General features: G+C 47.8%; 1 protein-coding gene across 1 annotated transcript in view; it reads right to left on the reverse strand.

Annotated features, from left to right (window-relative positions):
* Nucleotides 1-12,822, reverse strand: part of LOC141257278 (uncharacterized) — a 149,730-nt gene that overhangs the window by 91,226 nt on the left and 45,682 nt on the right. Inside the window, exons 2-3 of the mRNA XM_073671658.1 lie at nucleotides 6,804-6,915; nucleotides 6,533-6,706 (exon numbers count right to left, since the gene is read on the reverse strand). Coding sequence (XP_073527759.1) covers nucleotides 6,533-6,706; nucleotides 6,804-6,915 — 286 coding nt within the window. The remainder of the gene's footprint in view (nucleotides 1-6,532; nucleotides 6,707-6,803; nucleotides 6,916-12,822) is intronic.

Raw genomic sequence — 12,822 nt, forward strand, 5'->3', positions numbered from 1 at the left:
CCTCCAGTGTATACTGTATAATCTCCCAGCAGTCACCTCTCCGCTTATCACCCAGAATCCTCCAGTGTATACTGTATAATCTTCCAGCAGTCTGCTCTCATCACCCAGAATCCTCCAGTGTACACTGTATAATCTCCCAGCAGTCTCTTCTCTCATCACCCAGAATCTTCCAGTGTATACTGTATAATCTCCCAGCAGTCTCCTCTCCGCTCATCACCCAGAATCCTCCAGTGTATACTGTATAATCTCCCAGCAGTCTCCTCTCCGCTCATCACCTAGAATCTTCCAGTGTAAACTGTATAATCTCCCAGCAGTCTCCTCTCCGCTCATCACCCACAATCCTCCAGTGTATACTGTATAATCTCCCAGTCTCTTCTCCTCTCATCACCCAGAATCCTCCAGTGTATACTGTACAATCTCCCAGCAGTCTCCTCTCCTCTCATCACCCAGAATCCTCCAGTGTATACTGTATAATCTCCCAGCAGTCTCCTCTCCTCTCATCACCCAGAATCCTCCAGTGTATACTGTATAATCTCCCAGCAGTCTCCTCTCCTCTCATCACCCTGAATCCTCCAGTGTATACTGTATAATCTCCCAGCAGTCTCCTCTCCGCTCATCACCCAGAATCCTCCAGTGTATACTGTATAATATCCCAGCAGTCTCCTCTCCGCTCATCACCCAGAATCCTCCAGTGTATCCTGTATAATCTCCAAGCAGTCTCCTCTCCTCTCATCACCCAGAATCCTCCAGTGTATACTGTATAATCTCCCAACAGTCTCCTCTCCTCTCATCACCCAGAATCCTCCAGTGTACACTGTATGATCTTCCAGCAGTCTCCTCTCCTCTCATCACCCAGAATCCTCCAGTGTATACTGTATAATCTCCCAACAGTTTCCTCTCCTCTCATCACCCAGAATCCTCCAGTGTATACTGTATAATATCCCAGCAGTCTCCTCTCCACTCATCACCCAGAATCCTCCAGTGTATCCTGCATAATCTCCAAGCAGTCTCCTCTCCTCTCATCACCCAGAATCCTCCAGTGTATACTGTATAATCTCCCAACAGTCTCCTCTCCTCTCCTCTCATCACCCAGAATCCTCCAGTGTACACTGTATGATCTCCCAGCAGTCTCCTCTCCTCTCATCACCCAGAATCCTCCAGTGTATACTGTATAATCTCCCAGCAGTCTCCTCTCCGCTCATCACCCAGAATCCTCCAGTGTAAACTGTATAATCTCCCAGCAGTCTCCTCTCCGCTCATCACCCAGAATCCTCCAGTGTATACTGTATAATCTCCCAGTCTCTTCTCCTCTCATCACCCAGAATCCTCCAGTGTATACTGTATAATCTCCCAGCAGTCTCCTCTCCTCTCATCACCCAGAATCCTCCAGTGTATACTGTATAATCTCCCAGCAGTCTCCTCTTCTCTCATCACCCAGAATCCACCAGTGTATACTGTAAAATCTCCCAGCAGTCTCCTCTTCTCTCATCACCCAGAATCCTCCAGTGTATACTGTATAATCTCCCAGCAGTCTCCTCTCCGCTCATCACCCAGAATCCTCCAGTGTATACTGTATAATCTCCCAGCAGTCTCCACTCCACTCATCACCCTGAATCCTCTAGTGCATAATGTGTAATCTCCCAGGAGTATCCTCTCATCACCCAGAATCCTCCAGTGTATACTGTATAATCTCCCAGCAGTCTCCTCTCATCACCCAGAATCCTCCAGTGTATACTGTATAATCTCCCAGTCTCTTCTCCTCTCATCACCCAGAGTCTTCCAGTGTATACTGTATAATCTCCCAGCAGTCTCCTCTCCGCTCATCACCCAGAATCCTCCAGTGTATACTGTATAATCTCCCAGCAGTCTCCTCTCCGCTCATCACCCAGAATCCTCCAGTGTATACTGTATAATCTCCCAGCAGTCTCCTAACCGCTCATCACCCAGAATCTTCCAGAGTATACGGTATAATCTCCCAGTCTCTTCTCCTCTCATCACCCAGAATCCTCCAGTGTATACTGTATAATCTCCCAGCAGTCTCCTCTCCTCTCATCACCCAGAATCCTCCAGTGTATACTGTATAATCTCCCAGCAGTCTCCTCTCTGCTCATCACCCAGAATCCTCCAGTGTATACTGTATAATCTCCCAGCAGTCTCCTCTCTGCTCATCACCCAGAATCCTCCAGTGTATACTGTATAATCTCCCAGCAGTCTCCTCTCCTCTCATCACCCAGAATCCTCCAGTGTATACTGTATAATCTCCCAGCAGTCTCCTCTCTGCTCATCACCCAGAATCCTCCAGTGTACACTGTATAATCTCCCAGCAGTCTCCTCTCTGCTCATCACCCAGAATCCTCCAGTATATACTGTATAATCTCCCAGCAGTCTCCTCTCCGCTCATCACCCAGAATCCTCCAGTGTATGCTGTATAACCTCCCAGCAGTCTCCTCTCCGGTCATCACCCAGAATCCTCCAGTGTATACTGTATAATCTCCCAGCAGTCTCCTCTCCGCTCATCACCCAGAATCCTCCAGTGTATAATCTCCCAGCAGTCTCCTCTCTGATCACTACCCAGAATCCTCCAGTGTATACTGTATAATCTCCCAGCAGTCTCCTCTCTGCTCATCACTCACAATCCTCCAGTGTATACTGTATAATCTCCCAGCAGTCTCCTCTCATCACCCAGAATCCTCCAGTGTAAACCGTATAATCTCCCAGCAGTCTACTCTCATCACCCAGAATCCTCCAGTGTATACTGTATAATCTCCCAGCAGTCTCCTCTCTTCTCATCACCCAGATTCCTCCAGTGTATACTGTATAATCTCCCAGCAGTCTCCTCTCATCACCCAGAATCCTCCAGTGTATACTGTATAATCTCCCAGCAGTCTCCTCTCATCACGCAGAATCCTCCAGTGTATACTGTATAATCTCCCAGGAGTCTCCTCTCATCACCAAGAATCCTCCAGTGTATACTGTATAATCTCCCAGCAGTCTCCTCTCATCACCCAGAATCGTCCAGTGTAAACCGTATAATCTCCCAGCAGTCTCCTCTCATCACGCAGAATCCTCCAGTGTATACTGTATAATCTCCCAGCAGTCAACTCTCCGCTCATCACCCAGAATCCTCCAGTGTATACTGTATAATCTCCCAGCAGTCACCTCTCCGCTCATCACCCAGAATCCTCCAGTGTACACTGTATAATCTCCCAGCAGTCTCCTCTCATCACCCAGAATCCTCCAGTGTATACTGTATAATCTCCCAGCAGTCTCCTCTCATCACCCAGAATCCTCCAGTGTATACTGTATAATCTCCCAGCAGTCACCTCTCCGCTCATCACCCAGAATCCTCCAGTGTACACTGTATAATCTCCCAGCAGTCTCCTCTCATCACCCAGAATCCTCCAGTGTATACTGTATAATCTCCCAGCAGTCTCCTCTCATCACCCAGAATCCTCCAGTGTATACTGTATAATCTCCCAGCAGTCACCTCTCCGCTCATCACCCAGATTCCTCCAGTGTATACTGTATAATCTCCCAGCAGTCTCCTCTCATCACCCAGAATCCTCCAGTGTATACTGTATAATCTCCCAGCAGTCTCCTCTCATCACGCAGAATCCTCCAGTGTATACTGTATAATCTCCCAGGAGTCTCCTCTCATCACCAAGAATCCTCCAGTGTATACTGTATAATCTCCCAGCAGTCTCCTCTCATCACCCAGAATCCTCCAGTGTAAACCGTATAATCTCCCAGCAGTCTCCTCTCATCACGCAGAATCCTCCAGTGTATACTGTATAATCTCCCAGCAGTCAACTCTCCGCTCATCACCCAGAATCCTCCAGTGTATACTGTATAATCTCCCAGCAGTCACCTCTCCGCTCATCACCCAGAATCCTCCAGTGTACACTGTATAATCTCCCAGCAGTCTCCTCTCATCACCCAGAATCCTCCAGTGTATACTGTATAATCTCCCAGCAGTCTCCTCTCATCACCCAGAATCCTCCAGTGTATACTGTATAATCTCCCAGCAGTCACCTCTCCGCTCATCACCCAGAATCCTCCAGTGTACACTGTATAATCTCCCAGCAGTCTCCTCTCATCACCCAGAATCCTCCAGTGTATACTGTATAATCTCCCAGCAGTCTCCTCTCATCACCCAGAATCCTCCAGTGTATACTGTATAATCTCCCAGCAGTCACCTCTCCGCTCATCACCCAGAATCCTCCAGTGTACACTGTATAATCTCCCAGCAGTCTCCTCTCATCACCCAGAATCCTCCAGTGTATACTGTATAATCTCCCAGCAGTCTCCTCTCATCACCCAGAATCCTCCAGTGTATACTGTATAATCTCCCAGCAGTCACCTCTCCGCTCTTCACCCAGAATCCTCCAGTGTATACTGTATAATATCCCAGCAGTCTCCTCTCCTCTCATCACCCAGAATCCTCCAGTGTACACTGTATAATATCCCAGCAGTCTCCTCTCCGCTCATCACCCAGAATCCTCCAGTGTATGCTGTATATTCTCCCAGCAGTCTCCTCTCCGCTCATCACCTAGAATCCTCCAGTGTACACTGTATATTCTCCCAGCAGTCTCCTCTCTGCTTATCACCCAGAATCCTCCAGTGTATACTGTATAATCTCCCAGCAGTCTCCTCTCCTCTCATCACCCAGAATCCTCCAGTGTATACTGTACAATCTCCCAGTAGTCTCCTCTCCTCTCATCACCCAGAATCCTCCAGAGTATAGTGTATAATTTCCCAGCAGTCACCTCTCCTCTCATCACCCAGAATCCTCCTGTGTACACTGTATAATCTCCCAGCAGTCACCTCTCCTCTCATCACCCAGAATCCTCCAGTGTACACTGTATAATCTCCCAGCAGTCACTTCTCCTCTCATCACCCAGAATCCTCCAGTGTATAGTGTATAATTTCCCAGCAGTCACCTCTCCTCTCATCACCCAGAATCCTCCTGTGTACACTGTATAATCTCCCAGCAGTCTCCTCTCCTCTCATCACCCAGAATCCTCCAGTGTATACTGTCCAATCTCCCAGTAGTCTCCTCTCCTCTCATCACCCAGAATCCTCCAGTGTATAGTGTATAATTTCCCAGCAGTCACCTCTCCTCTCATCACCCAGAATCCTCCTGTGTACACTGTATAATCTCCCAGCAGTCACCTCTCCTCTCATCATCCAGAATCCTCCAGTGTACACTGTATAATCTCCCAGCAGTCACCTCTCCTCTCATCACCCAGAATCCTCCAGTGTATACTGTATAATCTCCCAGCAGTCTCCTCTCATCACCCAGAATCCTCCAGTGTATACTGTATAATCTCCCAGCAGTCTCCTCTCATCACCCAGAATCCTCCAGTGTATACTGTATAATCTCCCAGCAGTCACCTCTCCGCTCATCACCCAGAATCCTCCAGTGTACACTGTATAATCTCCCAGCAGTCTCCTCTCATCACCCAGAATCCTCCAGTGTATACTGTATAATCTCCCAGCAGTCTCCTCTCATCACCCAGAATCCTCCAGTGTATACTGTATAATCTCCCAGCAGTCACCTCTCCGCTCTTCACCCAGAATCCTCCAATGTATACTGTATAATCTCCCAGCAGTCACCTCTCCGCTCATCACCCAGAATCCTCCAGTGTATGCTGTATATTCTCCCAGCAGTCTCCTCTCCGCTCATCACCTAGAATCCTCCAGTGTACACTGTATATTCTCCCAGCAGTCTCCTCTCTGCTCATCACCTAGAATCCTCCAGTGTACACTGTATAATCTCCCAGCAGTCTCCTCTCTGCTCATCACCTAGAATCCTCCAGTGTATACTGTATAATATCCCAGCAGTCTCCTCTCCGCTCATCACCCAGAATCCTCCAGTGTATACTGTATATTCTCCCAGCAGTCTCCTCTCTGCTCATCACCCAGAATCCTCCAGTGTATACTGTATAATCTCCCAGCAGTCTCCTCTCCTCTCATCACCCAGAATCCTCCAGTGTATACTGTACAATCTCCCAGTAGTCTCCTCTCCTCTCATCACCCAGAATCCTCCAGTGTATAGTGTATAATTTCCCAGCAGTCACCTCTCCTCTCATCACCCAGAATCCTCCTGTGTACACTGTATAATCTCCCAGCAGTCTCCTCTCCTCTCATCACCCAGAATCCTCCAGTGTATACTGTACAATCTCCCAGTAGTCTCCTCTCCTCTCATCACCCAGAATCCTCCAGTGTATAGTGTATAATTTCCCAGCAGTCACCTCTCCTCTCATCACCCAGAATCCTCCTGTGTACACTGTATAATCTCCCAGCAGTCACCTCTCCTCTCATCACCCAGAATCCTCCTGTGTACACTGTATAATCTCCCAGCAGTCACCTCTCCTCTCATCACCCAGAATCCTCCAGTGTACACTGTATAATCTCCCAGCAGTCACCTCTCCTCTCATCACCCAGAATCCTCCAGTGTATACTGTATAATCTCCCAGCAGTCTCCTCTCATCAGCCAGAATCCTCCAGTGTATAATCTCCCAGCAGTCACCTCTCCGGTCAGCAGCTCGGTGATCTTGTTGGTGAGGTGGAGGATCTTCCGCTCATTGATTTCTTCATGTACATGTATGGGGGGCTCTGGGTTTGGGCTCATGGTTCTTCCCCACCCTTTGGACACAGGAGCTGGGTCGCAATCCCTGTGGATTTTCTCCGGTGACGCGTAATTCTGAGAACAGAGAATTATTACACATGATTACAGTCTTCTGCAGGGTCAATTCCCCCTGTGACTAGCACAGTAATGCCACATCATCCGCAGCTCTCACCTTTCCTGTGAGCTGGAAAAGGATTTCTAGGGTGAGATTCAGTATTCTCTGTGCCGTCTTCTTCTTGTCCTCATCCATCCTGGACGAGTCGGTCAGTACAACGCTCCTAAAACTGAAAGGAAAGAAGACGTAGAGTATGAGACCCTGCGGCCACCTCTAGAAAGAGAAAGTCAGGGGACGTTCTCATGTACAAATAGGCCTCACCGATGTGTCCCCCGGGAGAATGAAATATCCCCACCCAATCAGTGTCCAGAAAGCTCCAAGACGTAATGATACACAAGACATGTTATATGATGCAACACATTATGTCACAGATGGAGGCAGAAGACCAAAGGTAACCGGCCTCCGAACAGGAAAGAGAAGAGGTCGCATACACCGCAGCTGCACAATCACGACTCGCTGACTCTGGTGTGGCAGGTTTTCTGCACCTATTGACAGGGTGGTGGAGGGTAAGCCAAACCTCCGACTCCTGAATTTCCCTGACTCCTACCCCAGAGCACCGGTCACTACTGAGCGTGTACATAAAGTGCAGCCCCGGTCACTACTGAGCGTGTACATGAAGTGCAGCCCAGGTCACTACTGAGCGTGTACATAAAGTGCAGCCCAGGTCACTACTGAGCGTATACATAAAGTGCAGCCCAGGTCACTACTGAGCGTATACATAAAGTGCAGCCCCGGTCACTACTGAGCGTATACATAAAGTGCAGCCCCGGTCACTACTGAGCGTGTACATAAAGTGCAGCCCCGGTCACTACTGAGCGTGTACATAAAGTGCAGCCCCGGTCACTACTGAGCGTGTACATAAAGTGCAGCCCAGGTCACTACTGAGCGTATACATAAAGTGCAGCCCAGGTCACTACTGAGCGTATACATAAAGTGCAGCCCCGGTCACTACTGAGCGTATACATAAAGTGCAGCCCCGGTCACTACTGAGCGTGTACATAAAGTGCAGCCCCGGTCACTACTGAGCGTGTACATAAAGTGCAGCCCCGGTCACTACTGAGCGTGTACATAAAGTGCAGCCCAGGTCACTACTGAGCGTGTACATAAAGTGCAGCCCAGGTCACTACTGAGCGTATACATAAAGTGCAGCCCAGGTCACTACTGAGCGTATACATAAAGTGCAGCCCCGGTCACTACTGAGCGTATACATAAAGTGCAGCCCCGGTCACTACTGAGCGTGTACATAAAGTGCAGCCCCGGTCACTACTGAGCGTGTACATAAAGTGCAGCCCCGGTCACTACTGAGCGTGTACATAAAGTGCAGCCCAGGTCACTACTGAGCGTGTACATGAAGTGCAGCCCCGGTCACTACTGAGCGTGTACATAAAGTGCAGCCCCGGTCACTACTGAGCGTGTACATAAAGTGCAGCCCCGGTCACTACTGAGCGTGTACATAAAGTGCAGCCCCGGTCACTACTGAGCGTGTACATAAAGTGCAGCCCCGGTCACTACTGAGCGTGTACATAAAGTGCAGCCCCGGTCACTACTGAGCGTGTACATAAAGTGCAGCCCCGGTCACTACTGAGCGTGTACGTAAAGTGCAGCCCCGGTCACTACTGAGCGTGTACGTAAAGTGCAACCCCGGTCACTACTGAGCGTGTACGTAAAGTGCAGCCCCGGTCACTACTGAGCGTATACATAAAGTGCAGCCCCGGTCACTACTGAGCGTGTACATAAAGTGCAGTCCCGGTCACTACTGAGCGTGTACATAAAGTGCAGCCCCGGTCACTACTGAGCGTGTACATAAAGTGCAGCCCCGGTCACTACTGAGCGTGTACATAAAGTGCAGTCCCGGTCACTACTGAGCGTGTACATAAAGTGCAGCCCCGGTCACTACTGAGCGTGTACATAAAGTGCAGCCCCGGTCACTACTGAGCGTGTACATAAAGTGCAGCCCCGGTCACTACTGAGCGTGTACATAAAGTGCAGCCCAGGTCACTACTGAGCGTGTACATGAAGTGCAGCCCCGGTCACTACTGAGCGTGTACATAAAGTGCAGCCCCGGTCACTACTGAGCGTGTACATAAAGTGCAGCCCCGGTCACTACTGAGCGTGTACATAAAGTGCAGCCCCGGTCACTACTGAGCGTGTACATAAAGTGCAGCCCCAGTCACTACTGAGCGTGTACATAAAGTGCAGCCCCGGTCACTACTGAGCGTGTACGTAAAGTGCAGCCCCGGTCACTACTGAGCGTGTACATAAAGTGCAGCCCAGGTCACTACTGAGCGTGTACATGAAGTGCAGCCCAGGTCACTACTGAGCGTGTACATGAAGTGCAGCCCCGGTCACTACTGAGCGTGTACATAAAGTGCAGCCCCGGTCACTACTGAGCGTGTACATAAAGTGCAGCCCCGGTCACTATTGAGCGTGTACATAAAGTGCAGCCCCGGTCACTACTGAGCGTGTACATAAAGTGCAGCCCCGGTCACTATTGAGTGTGTACATAAAGTGCAGCCCCGGTCACTACTGAGAGTGTACATAACGTGCAGCCCCGGTCACTACTGAGCGTGTACATAAAGTGCAGCCCCGGTCACTACTGAGCGTGTACATAAAGTACAGCCCCGGTCACTACTGAGCGTGTACATAAAGTGCAGCCCTGGTCACTACTGAGCGTGTACATAAAGTGCAGCCCCGGTCACTACTGCGCGTGTACATAAAGTGCAGCCCCGGTCACTACTGAGTGCGTACATAAAGTGCAGCCCCGGTCACTACTGAGAGTGTACATAAAGTGCAGCACGGATTCATCTAAATTAAAAGCCGAGATCCTGAGATCAGGAACAGAACAGACATTTACAGAACATTTCTTCACTTCTTACAGAATATCCTGATTTGTACTTGTGAAGAACCAGGGTCTTCTGTGGGTGTAATACTACTCAGACAACACAGGGTGATAGTAACACAGTGTGGCAATACTTTATTGAACCACCAAATGGACTCTTCGAGAGTTTCCATGGGGCCAGATGACCGACTGATCCCAATCTGGCTTCTCCGAATGTCTCTATGGGTTCCAGCTGACCGGAGGGTCCCACCTGGCAACCCCAAACAACATATCCATGGGGCCAGGTCACTTCATTGTCCCAACCTGGTCTCCCCAAATGTATCCATGGGCTCTCTGATGGTCAATGGAGCAGATCCGTATCTTTCCAGTCAGGGCCATATACCCATAGGCTGGAATCATGTAGAATCCAAATCTGTGTCTATTTGTATATACCCATGCTACCAAGCTGATGGTCTTAAGAGAGTCTGATCTTTGATTCTCATTGTAAAGTCTCTTTCAATTCTGCCTGCTACAAAGGCACATGTCCTTTCAAGTACAACATCCACAGGTCAAGGGTTAGAGATGGTATTATTCCACAGGGCTCAGGTCTCATTTGTGCAATCAATTTACATACAAAAATAGATTTCCTAAAGGAGAAAAAAGCATATGTTCCTTAAATAGTTCATATTTGTTCTTTCAAGTACACATCCACAGGACAAGGGTTAGGGAGGGTATTATTCCACAGGGCTCAGGTCTCATTGTTTGAGCATTTAATCAATTTACATCGTTGGTATAGCAGGGGGCTCTTATAAATAAACATCATTGTTTCAGAAACAAGAGAAGACCACATACTGGTCTGTCCTTCTTGACCCACCAAAGAAACACACACAAGTTCTAAAGTCAACACAAATACAATAGTGCATTTCTCTTGACTTAACAAATCTAGAAGTCTGGCTGATTAAGAAAACAAGCTGTTTCGTCACAGTACTACTGTTCCCAATGTATTATATATATTGTACTACTGCACCCAATGTATTATATTTTGTAGAAAGATATTTAGATTTGAGAGTCCTCAGTGTTTGGTACCTTTTAATGGCTAGCTTAAAAGATGGTAACAAATTGCAAGCTTTCGAGACTACTCAGGTCTCTACATCAGGCATAGTATAACACAAAATCTAAAGAGGCACATATTTATACACAGCAAGACACAGAAATAATGCAATAGATGAGACAAGTGACATAAAGCAGAACTATTAGTATGGGAGAGGGATAACACGATGCACTGGCGTCCTCTAGGACTTCCGTGCCAGCGCGGACACTAGCCAATCAAAATCTTGGCGTCTCTGTCACCAGGTTAACACTACATGGTCATGAGCAGCACATGAGTATACACAGGCCAATCGTATTCCTAGTGTCCCTGTAACTAGGCATCATCAGTAACTATACAGGTAAGGCTGTATATTCCGCCATCACCTGCACATGAGCACAGAGTACCACCTAAAGCCACAGTGTCTTACTCATCGGTCAACACTGCTCTACGCATCTTGAGGGTGCTGAAGTAGGTTTGTTTGGAGAGGTGAAGGACGGAGTTGTAGGTTTTAAGCATAAACTTATAATGGATGAAATCTTCAGCTAGATTGGATTTTCTCCAGAGACGTTTCCAAGGCGCAGCAGGTCAATTTCTCTTGAGGAGACGCTGAGTCTTCAGTGCGGATTTTCCCCATAAACTTGCATTAGGTGCGGAAAATCCACAGTTAAAAAAAAGCATGTGTTGTAAGTGCTTTTTTTTCTTTTTGACAAATCACAGTTGTCATCAACCTCAACTACCATTACCCCGATTGCCACCGTACCAGGGCAATCGGGAAGAGTAAAAGGTAAAGCACCAGAATTGGTGCATTTGATGTGATGTTCCACTTCTGGGACAGCTACAGGCTGGTAGGGGGCCAATATCCAAGGCTAAAAACACACTTTATTGCCTTTCATGTGGCACTAAGGGGTGCAAAGTTTACAATATGTTGGGGTGGTAGGATTGTGATTAGCTATCTGCATGATCTTTATTTATTCTATTTTCTTTACTGAACTCTTTGCTTTGGGAAACTTCCAGTTTGCTCTACCCCCTGTGTTTCAACTACCTTTATTAAGACAAAAACGCCCAAGTCAAAAAAGCAAATGAGCCGAGTTGTGGGAATCATGCGGAAATTCAGCTGCATGAAAACCTGAATAAGCATTGATCGTGGGAACATACCCCTAGGCAAGCTAGGGACAAGACTCACATCTGCTATCCATTAGAGGATTCTCTCTAAATTACCTGTTTGAAAAGGAGAGGGTCAGATGTGTCTCAGCCAAAGGTAGAGTCATCTAAAGTTTAAAAAGAGTGCTAGCTTTGCTTCAGTATTCACTAGAACTATGAGAAATCTTATAGATTTGCAATCATATCTATAACATACTCACGTAAAATCTACTTGTCGCCTTTGAACTGACTCCAACTTCTGAATATCCGTTTTAAAATGTGGAGCCCAAAACTTGATCCCATATTAAAGAAGCGGCCTCACCAGTGATTTATAGGAGGGGTAATAAACTCCCGTAATCAAAATGTATTATCTTTTTTATACACCATAAAATCTTGCTTGCTTTTGCAGCTGCTGCCTGATATTGAGTGCTGCTGCTCAGCTTACTTGTATCCAGAATACCTAGCACATGGCTGGAGTGCCAAAAGAGAGAGGCCAAGGCTAGTGGATGCGGATATAAAAGAGAGAGGCAAAGGCTAGTGGATGCAGATATAAAAGAGAGAGGCAAAGGCTAGTGGATGCGGATATAAAAGAGAGAGGCAAAGGCTAGTGGATGCGGGTATAAAAGAGAGGCAAAGGCTAGTGGATGCGGATATAAAAGAGAGAGGCAAAGACTAGTGGATGCGGATATAAAAGAGAGAGGCAAAGGCTAGTGGATGCGAATATAAAAGAGAGAGGCAAAGGCTAGTGGATGTGGATATAAAAGAGAGAGGCAAAGGCTAGTGGATGCGGATATAAAAGAGAGAGGCAAAGGCTAGTGGATGCGGATATAAAAGAGAGAGGCAAAGGCAAGTGGATGCCGGTATAAAAGAGAGAGGCAAAGGCTAGTGGATGCGGCTATAAAAGAAGAGGCAAAGGCTAGTGGATGCGGGCATAAAAGAGAGAGGCAAAGGCTAGTGGATGCGGGTATAAAAGAGAGAGGCAAAGGCTAGTGGATGCGGATATAAAAGAGAGAGGCAAAGGCTAGTGG

The sequence above is a fragment of the Phyllobates terribilis genome, unplaced genomic scaffold, assembly GCF_046119375.1.
Source record: "Phyllobates terribilis strain yellow unplaced genomic scaffold, ASM4611937v1 Scaffold_3__8_contigs__length_932513732, whole genome shotgun sequence".
Classification (NCBI taxonomy): domain Eukaryota; kingdom Metazoa; phylum Chordata; class Amphibia; order Anura; family Dendrobatidae; genus Phyllobates; species Phyllobates terribilis.